This window comes from Diadema antillarum, unplaced genomic scaffold (assembly GCF_040938485.1).
Source record: "Diadema antillarum isolate AM-2024a unplaced genomic scaffold, OU_Dant_1.0 scf00000029, whole genome shotgun sequence".
Lineage (NCBI taxonomy): Eukaryota > Metazoa > Echinodermata > Echinoidea > Diadematoida > Diadematidae > Diadema > Diadema antillarum.
Genome location: NW_027270918.1, coordinates 112,848 through 132,555, shown reverse-complemented (window position 1 = coordinate 132,555; position 19,708 = coordinate 112,848). Strand labels below are relative to the sequence as shown.

Genomic DNA, 19,708 nt, shown 5'->3' with positions numbered 1-19,708 from the left:
CCTGGAGGGTGTTTCATAAAGCTGTTCGTAAAGTTACGAACGACTTACGAGTGACTGGTGATCAGTTCTTTTGCTGAATTATGGAAATTCTGATAAGTATAGCACATCAGAACTAATCACCAGTCGCTCGTAAGTTGTTCGTAACTTTACGAACAGCTTTATGAAACACCCCCCTGGATGAGGGAGGTTTGGATGGAATTAAGAGCTTACGATATGAAGGGGTCCATGGATACAGGATGCAGAAAAAAATGTTTGGAGAAACATGATAGGAGAATTGGAATTGAAGAGATGGAATATATAGGAGAGTGAGATAGTTGAAAAAGAAAAGGAAGAAGGATTCATATGACATATTGATGAGGAAAACTGAATGAAGACGTAAAAGGAAAAAGAAATGAGCCCAGTAATGTGGGATGAAAATAATACAGGGGGAGAGGGGATGGATGGACAGAAGAGGGTAGGAAGAAATGATAACTGAAGGACTAAAGGAAGGACAGTTGATGAACGAATATTGTAAAACAAAGAAACAACGAAAATGTGCAGAAGAAAGTTTAGAAGGATAGGAAATGAAGGGGGAAAGGGGTAAATGAATAGGTGTTTAAAGAAAGATTGGAAGGGGAAGGGGGTGAAGGATGAAACTGCCACACCCCTTCATTCAGAAACTAAAGAAAAAAGCAGATATAAAGCATGAAAACAACAATAACAACAACAAAGATGGAAGAGAAGATGCAGAGTTTGGAAGACTGGGATGTGATAGGCAATGAATGAATATTGTTATGCAAAGAGAAGAAAGAGACTGAAAAGGCAAAATACATAGGCAGTCAGATTATGAGAAAAATGAAACCGTTTTCGGGGGGGGGGGGGACAGATAAATGCTTTTGAGAGACAAGGAAGAGGGGTCGAATGAGCATGGAAGAAGATTTCAGAGAAGATGTTGAGAAAGAGGGAGGATGGAGATTGGTAGGAGGATGAGAGACGAGGGAAAGGTGGGAGGGAGTGGGGTTGGACTCATGAAGAAGATTGGTAGGAAGAAAGGGTGGGTAAAGAGAAGGCATACCATACAGGAGAAGACTTGAAGATGGAAGGTTGGGTGGAATATGGCTGGTAGAACAATAACTGGGATGGGGGCGTGGTGGTAAAAGAGATGTATAGAGTAGATGTTATGGAGTAAGAGGGGATGGAGGGAGGCAGGTTGACTGAAAGCATCACAGGAGGAAGAACTGGAGGAAGAAATGATGGAGGTAAAGTGGATGGATGTTGGAAGGACTACGAGGAGGGGGGAATGGACAAAGAAGGGTTGGAGATACAGCGGAAAGGCGGGGCAAGGTACTTACTCTTTGCCCTCCTCGCTCTGCTCCTCGCCCTCTTTGAAATTATTGGTCTGGTGACCCCTGTGAGAGAGAAGCATGCGAGACAAGACAAGGCGATGGCATGCTGTCAGTCACGGTCACAGAGAACAGCTAGCGGTTACCGTAGCAACGGAGGGAGATGATGACATCCGGGCAGCTTTAATTAAGCCACTCGGAGAGTACAAAATCAAGGCTCAACATCCTCATATCTTACTCTACCAAGTCTAGATGATGATGGTGATGTCATCTTGAGGAATGCACCATATATCTCTCTTATCAGGTTTTCCTCTGTATATGACATACTGTCATCTACATGAGATGTGAAAGTAGATAATCATGGTGCATCTCTTAAGAATCTTCAAGGTTTGGATGATGAACAGTGTCCTTCATCAGTTAAGAAGCATTTTTTTTTTCCAGCTGAGATGCTGAGGCCATGCATATGACACATGGCATAACCAAGGCACAGACTGCATTGATATGGTACATGTGGGTACTTTTTTTTTTTTTTTAAAGCTAGCACATAAATCACAAACCAACTGCTCACATACAGCTGCCGTGCACATTTGGACAATGAGGCAGACATTTTCTTGGGATTTTTCTTTTCCAAGCAAGGCGGTAGGCTCAATGTACACAGAGACAAGGACATTGATTTCATGGCAGTATGCTTTTATCATTTTAAATTCAAAGTGTATGTGTATGCAACAGCACACACAAAGCAGAATGCCACTACAGCTTCAAACTAATCCAACATAGTTAGCAATATATCTTTGATGTTGTAATTTGGAAGACTTTTTGATACAAAGTTCTTTCATTACTCGAGAGGCAGAAAATGATAAGATACTTATATATATATATATATATATACTCCCAACAGTTTCCCAAAACAGCATTTGATGTAGAAAGGGAGAAAAAACAAAATATTGTGCCACACTTGCACTGCACTTCACACGAGTGTAATCACGTCACAAAGTGGTTAAATGATAAACTCTGCATGTCTCTGCTAACTGATATCAGTTGGAGAATGCAAATTGTTAACAGCACCACAACTTCAGCGCCTGCCACGCCCCCATTTCAAAGTGAGAAGCAATGCCATCATCCTACACGGAATTCACTTCACAAAATTCTCTTCTGAACTTCCGCCTTCATTATTAAAGGGATCGTATAGTTTTGGTTGAGACCTCATTTCAGGTTTCTAACATTTTTTTGGTGAGATAATGAGAAACCTCTTATGAAATATGAAAGAGCATGTAATTCCATGAGGAATTCAACATTGATTTGATGAAAATTGGTTCTGAAATGGCTGAGATATCCAAAACACAGCGATTCTAATAAAGTGTGGGATCCACCTTTTATTACGATCGCTTTGTTTTACTTTGTTTTTGGATATTTCAGTCATTCCAAACCCGATTTTCATCAAATAAACTTTGAATCCCTCTTAAAATGGTATCCTCTGTACTATTTCATAAGTGTTTTCTTGGTATCTCGCAAAAAGTTAAAAGCCCAATTCTCATCTCCACCAATACTGTACTATCCCTTTAATATCATCATCTCTTCAAGCTTCCATTAATTAATAATTTATTTTTTTAAAAAATAAATTTGCTTTCACAATGAAGCTATCTCCCCACATATTCTATTCGTATACATCATTGGTTAGGAATTGAACACAGTACTATAAAAGTAGTTACTCTAAAGCTGACAAAAAAATTAAGTATATAGAATTTGCTGTTTCCATATACACATATCAATTAGCAGCAACACAAGGACTTAGTTTTCTCCTTCTATGCAGGAAGAGTAACAAGAAAAGGTTTTAAAATATCATCATAAAGAATTTGGACATAAAAATGCTGGTGGTATGAAAATTTGTAAGATTAATTTTTCACTGCCTCTTGTCATCCGCTAGAGCTGCGACAAAACTTGAGAAAAATATCGTTAATGAATAATCTACATGTTGGTAAAAAAAAAATACAAATGCTGACCTGATGAATTTTCTACCAAGGAACTCTACAAAGATGGAACATAAATGGGCCAGGTGCGGAGAGGGTGTACATTAATATTATTTGCGAGTGTGACTCCAGCAGTTGTAAACTATTACGTCCGGGGGGAATTTGTTGCAGAAGTTGTCATCTTATTGCCCTCATTAATTTGGCAACTTTGTAATTCTACTGCACAGTCTTTATTGGAAAATGATTAGATGGAAATGTATCATATTCTTTGCATCTGTATAAAATCAAAAGAAATTTGACAAATATTTGGCATTGGAGAGAGAGAGAAGCATGAGTTTTAACTTTTTAAATGTGTTGCCAATTTGAAAATCAGTTATAAACGAAGCAATTACAAGGCTCTTGAAAATTCTACAAACCAAACAAAGACTTAGACATATACAACAACAAAGGACTCCAATGAGAGCAAATTTTTCATCCAAATTCTTAAAGAAACATTAACAATGAATGGTAAAATTGTAATCAAAAGCTACAGCACCAGACCACATAATATTATGTAAATGTGGTTTCTGCAGTTTCTTGATGAGTTACGTTGTGTAATATATATGTATCATGTACATTACTGACATTAATGAGCATCTAAACATGTTTAGTCCAGTGATATATGCTTGCAGCCATAGTCCACATACCCATCACCGTGTAAACTATCCCACTTCCCTCTACAGGGTGGCCCAGAAAGAATGGAACACCCGAGATCTTTAATTTCAGCAATATTGTTAAAATGTGTCATTATTTTACATACTACTGGAAAGGCTATTCTTTTTCCAAAAGAATGACACCAAGTTCTTTAATTTTTGTTAATGCGTTATGATTTAAAGGGTGTGTACAGTTCTGGTCGAGGTGAAGATTTAGCTTTTATCGTTTTGTGAGATATTCAGAAACCACTCTATGAGATGTCAAAGAGCATGCAGTTCTAAGGGGAATAAAAAGTTTATTCGATGAAAATCGGTTTTGAAATGGCTGAGATATCCAAAAACAAGGTGAAACAAAGAGATACTAATAAAGTTGGGGCATGTTGCCTTTTATTATGAGCACTTTTTTGGATATCTCAGTCATTTGAAAACCAATTTTCATCAAATAAACGTTGAATCTTTTTTAGAATTACATGCTCTTCCATATTTTATAAGAGGCTTTTCATTATCTCACTTAGGAATGTTCAAAACATGAATCCCTACCTCAACCAGTACTGTACAGTCCCTTTAAGGACCATTTTTGTCAACCCTTGCAATTTTCAAAAAGCGATCATTTTGCACTCTCAGATCATAGATACCAAAACCAGCGAGAATTCGGCTTGCCATAGAACCAGTGAACAATGATATTCACAATGACATTCACACCATTCACAATGATAACGGACAATGACAATCACACCGTCCGCCCCACATTCCACACATTGTGCGCGCTACTGGTTCTATGGCAAGCCGAATTCTCGCTGGTTTTGGTATCTCTGAGAGTGTAAAATGATTACATTTTGAAAATTGCAAGGGTTGACAAAAATGGTCCTACAATCATAACGCATCAACCAAAATTAAAGAACTTGGTGTCATTCTATTGGAAAAAGAATGGCCTTTCCCATAGTATGCAAAATCATGACATATTTGCAACAATATTGCTGAAATTAGAGATCTCAGGTGTTCCGTTCTTTCTGGGCCATCCTGTATAGATGTATCTCTGTATAACATGTGACTGTAGTGAGCTTTAGTAGTGCTACCATGCTACATATGAGCAGCTTCAGACTTTGAATACAAACTTGTTTGTGAATATGTTAAGAAACATGCATCATGCTAACCAAGAGATCAATTTTTGAATGAAAATCTGAAAGCAGATTTGAATCGCATTGTTCAAAAACATAACGCCCAAATCACATTAGATCTATTGTAGTCTGGAGGTGCGTTCAAATAATTGAGTTTCACTTGTTTCTGCATGCGCATTTGTAATCTGAACACTTTGATGCTATGAATACGATTGACAAGTTTGAACTTAGCTTGACCTTGTATTCTCTTCTGCCATATTCTGAGGTAAAGCAGTTGGAAAGGAGACTCATTTCAGTGTCTAAACACTTGGTAACTCTACACTTGGTTACAAGCGAGTTCTTGCACACATCTGAAACCCTTCACTATGAATATTCAGAATGATATATGGTTTACCATGATAATGCCACTTGATCTGTATGATGCGAACAGGGTAGGCAGACTGGTATAAAGTCAGCATGCTGTGTAGAGTATCAAAGTCTTTCTTATGCGCGACTGACATTTCTGTTCTCTAAAAATGTACATATTAGAAGCATGGATGGAATTTACAATGTCTATACAGTATGTCAGAAAGGGCCAATGTATTTGATCTCCCCTAATATATGAATGGGCTAAACCTTGATATCTACTCATAGATGGTGATGATGATTTGGAATGACAGAAATGATCAGAAGAATGGCATACACCAGCGACCATGTATATGTTAAATTCTAGTGAAATAGATGAATGTGTTTGCTGGACACCAGTATCCATGATCTACTCGGTATTGAAAAGGTAAGCAAGATTTTTCATCCTTTACGTGGACGCCTCCTCACAAAAAGTTGATGAGCAAAATCAAGTGGCAGCATGTGCGCACTTTCTAGGCACAAGATTATCACCTAAAAGTAATAGTTGTGACTATGTGCATCAATCAAGAAAAGAAAAAAAAAAGTAAAAAATCCATATAGATGTCATGATAATTTACATTTATCGAAGTCTTCATGGAAAAATGCTATGTATGGACAAGGTTAATGCACTCATTTCATATTTCATGGGTGATAAAGCTCTGGGCATTTGTAACATGACTGATAAGCTTTCAGCTTGTTAAACTTTGGAGGTAAAATGAAAAAAGTTTTCAGCTTGTTAAACTTTGGAGGTAAAATGAAAAAAAAAATGAAAGAGAGGATAAATGGAAAAAACAGTCTTCAACAAGCATTCAAATCTTCTTTTAATTTTGTTCCCACTACAAATCATTTCTACGATTGCAAATTTCAGGAAAACATACCATTTTGATTAACTTTGGTCACTTTTCAGTGAATTTGAACTATCACAACATATACAGGGGCTCCTATTTTAAGTCAAATCCGGCATTCACATGCACAACGAACTTTACACATACTGGGACACACACCAAACAAAAACAAACAGTTTTGGTTCGGAAGGAGCTTCACCGTTTTTTTTCTTTTTTTTTCTTTTTAAGAAAAATTATAGCAGGTTTCTATACTACCATTACTTCCTGCATGCATAACACAGCGGTTTGTTTGTGGACGTCGGCACATTTGATTCACAAACACAAATAATGACAACAACAACAACAACAAAACAGCTACTGGACATGCCGCTGCATATTCCGATGGCTGGTTTCACATGTTGTTGTGATAATTCCCATGGAAGTTAATTAATTGCATATTACGTATGTTGTATCATGTCAACTCTTATCTTCCGTCGCGACGGAAGTGTGCATGACAAATTTATTCCGGCGAGGCAGGCCAATTCCTCAGTGGATAAAATGTGCTCGTTTATACAATTAAAAGCAAAATAACACTGTAGCGATGCACATTATTTATAACCTATCACAGGACATACGTAATGAGAAGGAGAAGCATAAATTTGTGCACTCGAATCGGACAGCGGGGGCTTGGAAGCAAACTGGTGGTTTCACAACTTGGTTCCATTATATGTGATGCTAAGCTTAGAGCCCTACAGAAAGTGAATGTCCCATCTTGTGCCAATGTGATGGCAATATGTTTACTATATCATATGATCATTGTCATGTGGGTGCATCCATGCCTTATGATAGATGTGCTTTATATACGTATATATCTCTGAGAAATGCAGCACCAAGCCACACAATTTTTTTTCCCTTTAAAATATAAAGCTTCATCCGTAATTATGGACTATATCAAGACTCTAAATGCAATGTCTACATTTTTCATGACCCTATACTAAGCAAGATTTACAATAATTTGACAGCATATTTGTCATATATCTTGTACATTCCATGAAACATAAGGCTTTGACATTCTGATGTTCGCCAAGTACCACATATTACAAGTGGATGGTATGGCACACGATGAGTCCCTTCACACTACATTTACATCCGCACAGTGGAATGAGCACTAGATTACACTCTTCGATTGAAAGTACATGTAATATGGTATGAAGATTAATATGTTTGTAAGATGGATGACAGGAATTAATCCGCACCACAGTCATGACTTTGAAACAAAGTGGGATTAGTGAAGCAACATGGATCAGTCTAATCACGCATGACGGATCATGAAGAACCCAGTTAGGTGACGGCGCAAGCACACAAAATGATTTCTACCTGCATATTTTTATATATATTTTAAAATTTCTGATGGGATGTACAACAAGCAAAACGTGTCACGTCAATAATGACCACAGTGTTGCACAACGGTGTTGATCCACTACAACACATCAAAAGCACCACTGCCACTAGATTTTTAGCACAGTACAGTACAGTGCACCATGTTGGAACCTCTCTATGGTGTAAGCACACGTGCACACGCTAACATGAGTGTGTGTGTGTGTATGTGTGTGTTGTGTAAAAAGCAGCCAGCTTATCTACCTACTCTATGTTAGGTGCATGCACACGAAAAGGGGGCGATGTTAGGTAGCAGATTCCCATTTTGTTTCTTTCTTATAAACAAGCAGTGTGATGCAACGGGGTGGAGGGAAGGAGGGGGGAGGGGGCAAAATGAAAATGAAAAAGATAAAACACAATACAGAAACATCGGGGGGTTGCCATACCGTTTCTGTAACTCCTCTTCAACAGAAGCCAGTAAACTCCTAAGAAAGAAAGATTGAAGGCAGTGGATTTTCATGGTAAGACTACTAAGGTGATGATGCGGGCAAGAAATCAAAATATACGAGAGAGAGATGACAATGAATTATAAGTTTTAATGCTAAACATAACAGCGAAATTGTGCATATTCATGAGTAGGTCAGCAAGTGTCCATGAAGATAATACACACACTATTCAGCCATTCACTCCTTGACCTGTCACACACAAACTTTGAGACGGGATGAAAATGCGATTAGCATAAAAAGTGATCTGTGGGATGTTCGTTACAGGGAAAATACGATACAAGTACAGAGAGACAGGGAAAATGGGAGTCACTTGGGCGACACTCATTCCCGCCTGCTATCTTTCGGAGAGAAAACAGTGATGATAAAATTTGCACATGCATAGCAACATTACACAACTGGCAATGTGCGTTCGCTCCGTGACGAATTAAGAGGAGTGACTGAGCACTTGTTAATCCTGTTTCATTCATCGGGTATTTGCCCTCTATTCGTTCTGGGTCCAATACAACTTTTCACCTATTTCCACATCCAGAAAGACACAAATGCAAAATAAATGACTCTGTTTGAACAATCCACGGATGATCGATGGCAGCTCTTAGTCAAATGACCTTGGATACATTTGTAACGACAGACACTCCATTTCCCTGAGAAAGATGTACTGAGCAGTTTGGGTAAAACAGAACGGTCTGAGCAAGTTCAGTCCTATGGTTACTTCAAAACATTGCTGTCTTAATAGGGCACACTATATAATATACTAATAGATAAAGAACATTAAAGAGATAAATATGTTTGATCATGTTGCAATCATACATAACATATTAATTAGTCACACATAGCACAACACATTTACAGTGCCGACCGCGGGAAACGTCACGCTTTTCCGAGATCTGGACGAGGCCACTGACGCGTATCCCCGCGGGTACCCGCGGGTATACGCGTTCACTGGACGAGTCCATCCGCCCGCACGGATAATCCATCCTCGGGAATATGCGTCTCGATTGACGCGGGTTGGACGAGGGTGGACGAGGGTGGACGAGGGTATTCAAGGGCACATTCCCGTTAAGCTTTATTTTGACCGCTCAATCAAAATACATTTCATGGAGTTCCGACTTTGCCCATTTTCATCAAATTCCGATTTCAGGGGCTTCTTTTCGATTTAATCACACTCTGATGTCCACTGCCTTGATTGTTCGCTACTTTCTAAAGAAGTACACCTGCGGAAGTTGTGCACATGCGTTCATCACTCAAGTATCAATAATTATTAGAACATATCGACATCGGTTACGATCATCTCGCTATTCAAGACTTTTAACGACCTGCGCCACCAAAATTTCATTGCTGAAAATTCGGTGGCCCAATCGGGCTACAAAAAAAGTCGGATGTTTGCCTTTACTTTTGAAAATGAACAGCGGTAACATGTCGGCTCCGTAAGACGCAAAAATGAATGTCGCATGTTTACTTTTGATTTTAGAAATGAATCACGGTGACATTTGACTCCGTATGATACTGGAATAAATACCGAATGTTTGCTTTGGCGTTCGGAAGTGAATGATAATATTCAACTCCGTAAGACGATAAGATAAATGCCGGATGTTTGCTCTTACGTTCGAAAGTAAATAGCAATAACATTCAGCTCCGGAAGATGCTTGAGTAGGCTATATTATGTCGAATGATCCCTTTGACGTTCGGAAATGAATAACAAAAATATTCAACTCCGTACGATGATAAAATAAAAGACGGATATTTGCTTTTACTTTCGAAAATAAATAGCAATAACATTCGGCTTCGGAAAATGCTAACATAAATGTCAGATGATTGCTTTTACGTTCGGAAGTGAATAGCAGTAATATTCTGCTCCATACGATGCTAAAATAACTGTTGGATGTTTGCTTTTAGATTTCGAAATGAATAACAGTAACATTCAGGTGCGTTCGGTGGTAAAATTAATGTTCAATGATTGCTTTGATGTTCGGAAATGAATAACAATGACATTCAACTCCGTATATACGTTTATAAAATATACAATGTATATCTGATGTTTGCTTTTACGTTCGGAAGTAAATAGCAATAACATTCAGCTCCCGAAGATGCTAAAGTAAATGTCGAATGATCCCTTTGACGTTCGGAAATAAATAACAAAAATATTCAACTTCTTACGATAATAAAATGAATGACGGATGATTGCCTGTACTTTCGAAAGTAAATAGCAATAGCATTCGGCTCCGGAAGATGACAAAATAGATGTCAGATGATTGCTTTTACGTTCGGAAGTGAATAGCAGTAATATTCTGCTCCATACGATGCTAAAATAACTGTCGGATGTTCGCTTTTAAATTTCGAAATGAATAACAGTAACATTCACCTCATGCGTTCGATGGTTCGGAAATGAACACAATAATATTCAACTCCGTGTATACGATGATAACATAAATGTCTGATGTTTGCCTTTATGTTCAAGAGTAAATGGCAATAACATTCAGCTCCGGAAGATGCTAAAATAAATGTCGAATGTTTGCTGTGACGTTCGGAAATTAATAACAAAAATATTCAACTCCGTATATACGATTTTGCGTTCGGAAGTGAATAGCAGTAATGTTCTGCTCCATACGATGCTAAAATAACTGTCGGATGTTCGCTTTTAAATTTCGAAATGAATAACAGTATACATTCAGCTGCGTTCGATGGTTCGGAAATGAACACAATAATATTCAACTCCGTGTATATGATAACATAAATGTCTGATGTTTGCTTTTATGTTCAAGAGTAAATAGCAATAACATTCAGCTCCGGAAGATGCTAAAATAAATAACGCATGTTTGTTGTGACGTTCGGAAATGAATAACCAAAATAACTCCGTATATACGATGATAAAATAAATGTCTGATATTCGGTTTTACGTTCGAAATATAACAATAACAATCAGCTCCCTTCGACTTTCGGAAATGAATGATAATAATATTCAACTCCGTACGATGTTTAAATAAATGTCGGATGCTTGCTTATAATTTATATTGCGATGTACTTTCGCAAATAAATAGCAATAACATTCGGCTCCGGAAGATGCCAAAATGATTAATGTCACATGATTGCTTTTACGTTTGGAAGTGAATAGCAGTTACATTCTGCTCGGTACTATGCTAAAATAAATGTCGGATATTTGCTACATGTGTATTACATTTCGAAATGAATAGTAACATTCGGCTGCGTTTGATGGTAAAAAACAAAACAAAAACAAAACAAAACAAAACACACACACACACACACAAAAACTGTCTGATGTCTGCCTTGACGTTCAAAATTCGGCCCCGTACGATATGATGAAATAATTGTCAGATGACTCATTTCACTTTCGCAAGTGGACAACAGTGGCATTCGGCTCCGTACGATGATAAAATAGATGTCGGATGTTTGCTTTTATATTTGGAAATGACTTACTGTTAAATTCTGCTCCGTATACGACAGAGCTGCCAACCTTTCGAAGCACAAATTAGTACTCAGCAGCTCCAAAATTCGTATTTTCCACCAGAATTGGTTTTTTTTTTCAATCTCCCTCTTTTTGCTATGAGGCCTACAGGCTCTAAACATAACGTTATGACACATGCCGAAGCATCCAGCTGGTCACCAGCACGATAAAGATTCTAAACTACGCAATGTTCAGCGTTGATTGATTGCTTTCTCGCAATGTGTACAAGTTTGTACCTCCAAAATCTTTCTGGGCTGATTATGGAAGCTTCCATTTTCTAGCAGGGGACGGGGAATGCTTGATCTTCTCAAGAGAGCTTCTGTGTGAGCGGATGCAAAACTCTGTTCTGTGTTTCCAATTATGTACTATCAAAACATAATCATGCGTTGTTTTCAGGCTTTTTTCATTTTATTAGATTTTAAACATCAGTATTTTTCGAAGTATTCCAATTCCTTTTCCCCTGACTGGAATCGGAAAGTCTGCTATAACGATGATCGCAAAATGCCGCGCTGTGTGTGGAAGCGCCGATGTGGTGCAAACCACAGACCTGTGGTGCAAACACGTGGCTTCATTTTCAAGTTTAAATGAATGCGCCATGTGCTCCTGCCTATAAGATGTTACTGCAAGTTCGATGGATCGAATGCGCCATAGCTGAGCTGAGCTGAATGGCTTGTTTACGGTAAACATGCAATTTACGTTCGATATGAAGAAATCATTACGTCTTTCACGAGGGAAAAACACACAAAACAAACAAACAAACAAACAAAATACACCCACGAACGAATGTTGATAGCCAAAACTTTGAAAAGTAATAAGCAGTTTTGATGCGCGTGAACTGAAATTAATTGTCATTACACGTTGTATTTTGCTGTCTAACCAGGTGATGACTGCATCTCATTGGACCTTCTCGTAGTGAATTTGTCTGGGCATACGAGACCTTTCATGTATTTCTGTGATTGCATTTTTAATTGACTAAATAATCAATCCTTTTGTTATTGTTCAGGGAACATTAGATATTCGATCAAGTACACTATAATCGACTCTTCGATGTTCCCTACTATGCGCCAAAAGAAAGGCTATAGACATAGAATCATGATATCTTTGGAATTATTCCTTTAATTCAACTAATGAGCTGGTTCTTCGATCGATATTTCCAGGATACTTACACGCTGTTTATTCCAATGCGCGCATTCTTTCGTCTGGCACGCACCTGGGTGTGGCACCTGCTTTTGTGGAAATTTCCACAAGGGAGAGGGGTGGGGTGTCAAGTTTCTTCGAGCCGAAGAGACTGCATACACAATCTCTTCGCTTTTATTTATTGTCATTCGTGTTTTCGCCTTATTCTTTGCTGATATTGAACATTTAGATTTAACTTTACGAAAGTTGCTATAGCACATGGTTCGTTTTGTTGTGAGGTGTACGTAATTTCTTTTTTTTTAATCATTCTTGAGAGGGGAAAGAAGAGTAAGGGGGAAAGAAGACTAGAGGGAAAGGGAAATAAAACAAACGTCACGTACGCTAAGCATTCACAGGAAGCCGTCTTTTTACACCAGTCACCAGCATAGTTATCATCACTATCAGACATCACTCAAGATCATTTTAGCCTTTTCCGATGATCAACATTAAGAAACACGCATAATCCCTCGAGATAAATACCTCGGAAACTCAATAATAAATACAAAGTATCAACACCTCCCAACAACACAAACATTTAGAAAAGACAACAAATAGCACATCGAAGCGGCTGGGATCAAACTCCGTCGCTTCGATTGCAGCGAAGCGGAGAAATCGCCGTTACGAAAATAACAGTGCGAGACACTAAGAGAATTACGTTTAAATACTTCAAAGTATAAAGGGAACAGATAAAGTGATATAAAATGTAAGAAATCGTACTAAACGAGGTGTGAGAAACGACGGAAATAAAACGAAGTTTAGTAGTAAGCTTAGGCTCTAGCAAAAGTTTTGCAGCACCGAAAGCTACGCGAAAATAAACACACATATAAAACTCGGTATTGCGACGAGATCCTATGGGATCAAGTCAATAAACGATACAAAACAAAGGATATTGATTCATTTTGACGGGAAAATAGTTTGTTATAAGTATTCTGTTATATGAGATCTCCTTTAATAGGCCTAGAAATAATCGAGTTTCCACGATACTCTGGAAAGAAAGTTCGAACGCTTTTCACCTGCACATATACTGCAGAGGGCAGTGCACATCAGTCATCAATACACGAACAGAAACTCACCTCTACAACTTCCTCGCAGAAAATGATGCAATAGCGTTATAAAAAAACACACAACACTCTAAAAATCATTTCGTACTTGGGAGGCAAGGGACAAGAGGATGAAAAGAAGAGAAAAAGAAGCAGACATTGCACAACGGGACGCTTTCACCCCGCCTCATACGGTACTGTAGTGGCAGCTGGCTACAGTGTGTAGACACTCCCCCAGCCGGCCGGCCACACATTGGGATACCACGGCGATCCATGTAAACATCCAGGGTCCGTAGGCGACAGGGATTCACGCGCGCGAAGTTCTGTTCGGTGTACACAGTACGCAAGCAGCGATATGCGTGTGCGCACATTTTTCTATTCAGCGCTTTCCACATACGGTGCGTACGCGTTGCATCGATATCCCAGCTGAATACAGATAACATGGCACATGCGACGTGCGTTTGCTATATTTTTACCCATTATTTTTCCCCACTGTGAATTCGTACTTTCTAAGGACGTTTTCATATTGTCGTATTCCCTTCGATTTTTCGTATACGAATTTTTCGGAACGGTTGGCAGCTCTGGTACAATGCTAACATAAATAACAGATTATTGCTTTCACATTTGAAAATGATTAATGGTATACATAGGCTCAGTATGATGCTTAAATAAATAGAGGATGTTTGCTTCACATTCGGAAATCAATAAGGGTAACATTCAGCTCCATAAGATGCTAAAATGAATGTCGGTTGTTTGCTTTTATACAGTGTATTTGAAAATGATTAACGGTAATATTCGGCTCCGTAAGGTTCTAACATATTACTATAGTAAATGTTGGATGATTGCTTTTACAATCAGAAATGAATAGCGGTAACTTTCGGCTCTTTACAATGCTAAAACAAACAATCTGGAAATGCTCCCACTTTCTCATCCCAAAAGTAAGCTATGACCACCTAATAGCATAGGCATCAACTTTTATAATTATCTATAAGCCTATTTGCTAAATCTTAGAATTCAGAATAATGGTGATAAGATGATCTACTTTTGTATTCATTTATTTTAGACATGGGTACCTGTCACGTCAGTAATGCTTAATAATTGTTTTTAGTAGGACCGATTTAGTTTTTCCTATGTTTTTCTTGATTTTTTTGGCCACCAAAAAAAAAAAATAGAAATCAATGATTTTGGTGGTCAAAAATAAAAATTAGTTTGGAGCCCTGCGATATCATTGGGCTCATCATCATTACTTAATCTTTCCCATGATACGCTAATATTTATATCATCAATCTGCCGACGTCATCCGACAATTCATGATTCAAACCTTTTTTTTTTTTTTTCATCGTCCGTAACCCAACTTTGAACACAGACAGGGTATTCTTTCTCATTCTAGAGTAATGAAGGAGCGCACTTTCGGCTGTGATCTAAGTCCTATTATCATCATGAGTTCATGTCGCCGTTTAGTGATCTAAACTTCAGCTTTGCTGAACTGTTCAATGTCTTGAGCAGGAAGCGAAAACAATGGCTGGACTAAGGAACCTTCGTTTTTAAAAGGGGGAAATAGAAACAAAAAACACTGAAACCGAACAAGCCGGCCGAGCATTGTTTAGGTTAACCACGCGTGGTGATAATCGCGCCCATTGATCGCTCTGTCCAGTATTCTGACTGGGAGGAGTTTTTACTGGGGGTGACCCCCCCCCCCCTTCAGATCTCGGCCACCGATCGCGCGATCGCTGCGAAATTTTTCCTGAAGATAGAGCTGGATGTCAACTACAAGATTACATGGTCATACAATAGAAATATATTGCCTTTCTATTTTAATAAATTGATTATGCAAAGTTGTGCATGAAATCATATTTTCACCTATAACTCCGTAAAAAAGACTGAAGTATTACTAAATTTTTGTGTCAAAATTCCTCAAGACATATAAACCAATTTTCATTCAAAAATAAAGCACAGTCAACACCAATTTCTTTTGTGTTTTATTGTTTTGTTAATTTCTTATGTATTTTATTGTTTTTTCGACCTTGTGTTTTTCTGTTGTTTTTCAAAATTTGTTGCAGGCACTTTTTCAGGCTTATCTACACTATATAGAATTGATTAATTTCAATGGTTCAAAGATGAAATACTATAATTTATATCAATTTAACCCAAAAAACACAATTTACATTCAATTTGCACACGATATCATGAATTTGAGCTGTTTTCCGGTTGACATGCATTTGCATAACATTACGTAACTTCAGAACGGTGTATAAGACGTCGCAAATTTGGTCTCAAAATATGCGGAAGACTTCAATGAAAAAAGTTGTGAAACGACGCGGCAAAATCTTTGCGCGTTGCAGAATCGTGACGCGAAACGTGGGGGGGGGGGGGGTCAATTTGACCCATTTGACCCCCCCCCCCCCCAGTTAGAATAGGGTTAAGAGTATGCATATTGACCAAAAATAGTCAGAGGGATGCTAATCTACTCTTACAAGCTATCGCTACTATTTAAGTTGAAAACTGGAACTTTCTGAAAGGTTAAAGATGATCGTAAAATCAGTTCTGGCTACAGGATTTTATAATAATTATAATAGCATACAACATGTACCAAGTTTTCATCGTTTACCTGTCTTATCACTCCAAAGCAGTTCAGCTTAACTGTTGGCTTATAGAAGTGATCATCAATCGGTAAGGATTAGTCAGATGAATTCATGAATTCATTTTATGCGTCACGGCTAATCGAACTATTCAACATCGTTGAAGTAACCATACTTTTTTATTTTCATAGTTCAAACTATTTCTTAACATTTATATGCAAAACGAAAGTACTCTACACGTTTTTCAAAATGCTCAGATGTAATGAGTCAATTCCACAAAGATTGCATTACGGCAACCTTTACTGACCTAAACAAGTTTTCTATAGAGCTATCAGTTCTATTATAATGGCATTCTGATAACTTCGACTGCGTTTTGAACTCGTACCGAGCACAGCATTCAAAACAACGGGTTCCTCAGGTCCTCTTTAGGTACTGGTATACTTGCTAAAAGCATTCTCTTTAGCTTCCATTGACAACAACATGGGAGGAGAATGGAAGCGATCAACTTTCTCGGTAAATGAGGCTTTTCGTATATAGCACACATTGCGTGCCTCTTTCTTTTTTTCTGTTTCTGTTGTTTCAAACTACACTGCAGCCGATACACAACACAAACACACCAAAGTTTACATTCAGGCAACCGTATTTTGGTATTGGTTAGAATCGAATTATATCTGTCTTGTGATTGGCTAATTATCTGTAGCACAAACAAAACAAAACAAAACAAAACAAAAACAAAAACAAACAAACACAAAAATGCTGAAAACTGCTTATCGAATATCAGTGGCGTGCCAAAGGAGTAAAATGGAGTCTATACTCTAAAGGGGCCTGAGCTTTTGATTCCAGAAGAATCTTCGTCAGAGGCAAAATGATAATCAGGCAGGGAAAGCAATCACATTACAAAGAAGTTCACACAACACGAACAGTCAGGGACAGGCTAGGGACACGGAACAAAGAAAACAAAAGGAGAGGATGGGAGGTCATGGGCAAGGAGGCCAATAGGTGAAGGGAGGGGGATTAAAGCAGGAGGGTGGATAGACAAAAGGCATAGGAGGGTCAGTGATAATCCTGAGTGCCATGGGGGTGCATCCATTTAAGAATGAATTTTCTCACACACCCAAGCTGTCGCCATTTATGTGTGTGCGATGAAGCGTTAACGCCGTCGCTAAGCAGGACTGTTGCATCATGGGGGGGGGGGGGGGAACGGGTTGTGAGCTTGAACATAACCTGAACTTTAAGGGCGATTTTCTTTTTTTCTTTTTCTTTTATGACTTCTAGGGATGCGGAATGGGGTTGTTTTATATATTATTGTAAAGATAAAACTATACAATGTATGTAGAATTCAAGTATTTATATATACATGTGTAGACATGCCTAAAATTTCGTTTACTGCGACATACGCATTTCGACCGAGCGCATCACGACCTGTATGGACTACGCACATGTATTCTTTGAGCTTGCGCTCTGCTTTTGTGGGAATTTCTTCAAGCATAGGTGTCAGGTTTTCCTACGTTACGTCTGCGGTCATTAATTCCATATTTGTTAGTTTGTCTGCTTTCTTATTCTGTGTTTTATGCATTTTACTTGAACTTAAAGGTCTAGACATTTCGTTTGCTAAATGCACGCGAGTCACGTTGCATTGTATGATGTATTTTGTTTCGTTGACCATTCATGAGAAGCGTTTCTTTGAGCAAACTCTCTTTTCACACCAAAATCACTTATAGAAGGTAGTCATCCACATTGGTTATCAAAATAATAATTCCGTCATTTTCCTTTCGTTCAGAAACAGGAATCAGAATTCTCAACACGTCGTCCACATTGGTTATCAAAACAATTCCGTCATTTTCCTTTCGTTCAGAAACAAAAATCTGTTATTCTCAACACGTTATTACAAAAATTACATCTCGCAGCGATAATAGGGCCTACTAGAACCAACTCATCGCAGCAAAATGACACATTACGGTAACGAGGACATACACAATGCTTGAACAAATTACTTTGCTTCAAAATGTAGAAACAGATGAAGTGACATAACAAGAGAAAGGGCGCACCGAAAGAGGTACACTGTATCAAGATCAACTAAGATAAACTCTAACAAAAAAGAAGAAGAAGGAGGAAACTATTCCCCCCCCACACACACACACACGCACACACATACACACAAACGAGTAGATACACAAAGGTCATATGTTTACCTTTGGGAGCAGTGATTTAAAAGATGTTTTAGATATCACATGTGATGCATAATAGGTCCGTTGTGCAAAGCATCCTACATAATTTTTTGTAATAAAGCCTAGAATATAAGGAGATATCAGTATTTCTCTTATAGATTGTAAAGAACCTTCGGAATTAGGACCTTTGTTTCATTTTCGGATTAACGAACCTTCGGCATAACGAACCTTATTTCATTTTTTGATAAATGAACCTTTGGAATAACAAGTTACAAACCTCATATTTTCGGATTAACGAACCTTCGGAATAGCGAACTGTAACCGTTCACATAGTGTACTGTATTTTCGATAATACGGATTCAATTTTTTTTTTTCCAGCGGTTGTTTCTATCCCTATAACTCACATTTCAGAACTATGGGGGTTTTGTTTCATGTACGTGGTGAATTAATACGCCTTTAATGCAAGAGCAAAAACATGGGAAAGTTTGAATGCTTTTCACGTGCACATCGTCACATAAAGAGAATCAGGTGCTGACGGACCATAGAAGTGTCTCAAAATCAATACTGCCATGCAGCTTGCACCAAAATCACAAGAAATACTACATGAAGATTCTGATAGGTTATATCCCGTAACAGGGGCGGATCCAGGAATTCCGTAAAGTGGGGGCGCGTTTACAAAATTAAAGGGGGGCGCACGCACCCCTCCCCCATTTTTTTTTTTTTTTTTTTTTTACATTTCTTTTGTTTCAACAAAAAAAAAAATAATAAAGGGGGGGGGGGCGGGCGCCGGTTGCGGTCCTCCCTGGATCCGCCCCTGCGTAACCAAGTAAGTTTGAGAGAGAAAAGTTTGAGCCAAAAACACAGCGTTGACAAGTACTACCACAAATTGCATTTTAAATATGGTATATAGTACACAGTACGAGAAAGTATACAGCACGAGATCTCTAGTTTGATTTTCATTTCGCTTCGAATAGTAGACGAGCAGTGACAATCCTTCAAAGTGCAAACTACAGCTAGGGCCTAGCGGCACAGTTTACAGGTCTACTTTCTGTTCACTGCATGGTACACATAAACAAGAACAAAAGCGTTTTCTTC

General features: G+C 38.3%; 1 protein-coding gene across 1 annotated transcript in view; it reads right to left on the bottom strand.

Moving 5' to 3' along the window:
- The window catches only part of LOC139738865 (mitogen-activated protein kinase kinase kinase kinase 3-like), a 134,176-nt gene that overhangs the window by 20,641 nt on the left and 93,827 nt on the right, over positions 1–19,708 (bottom strand). The window contains exons 12-13 of the mRNA XM_071649501.1: positions 8,131–8,169; positions 1,332–1,388 (exon numbers count right to left, since the gene is read on the bottom strand). Coding sequence (XP_071505602.1) covers positions 1,332–1,388; positions 8,131–8,169 — 96 coding nt within the window. The remainder of the gene's footprint in view (positions 1–1,331; positions 1,389–8,130; positions 8,170–19,708) is intronic.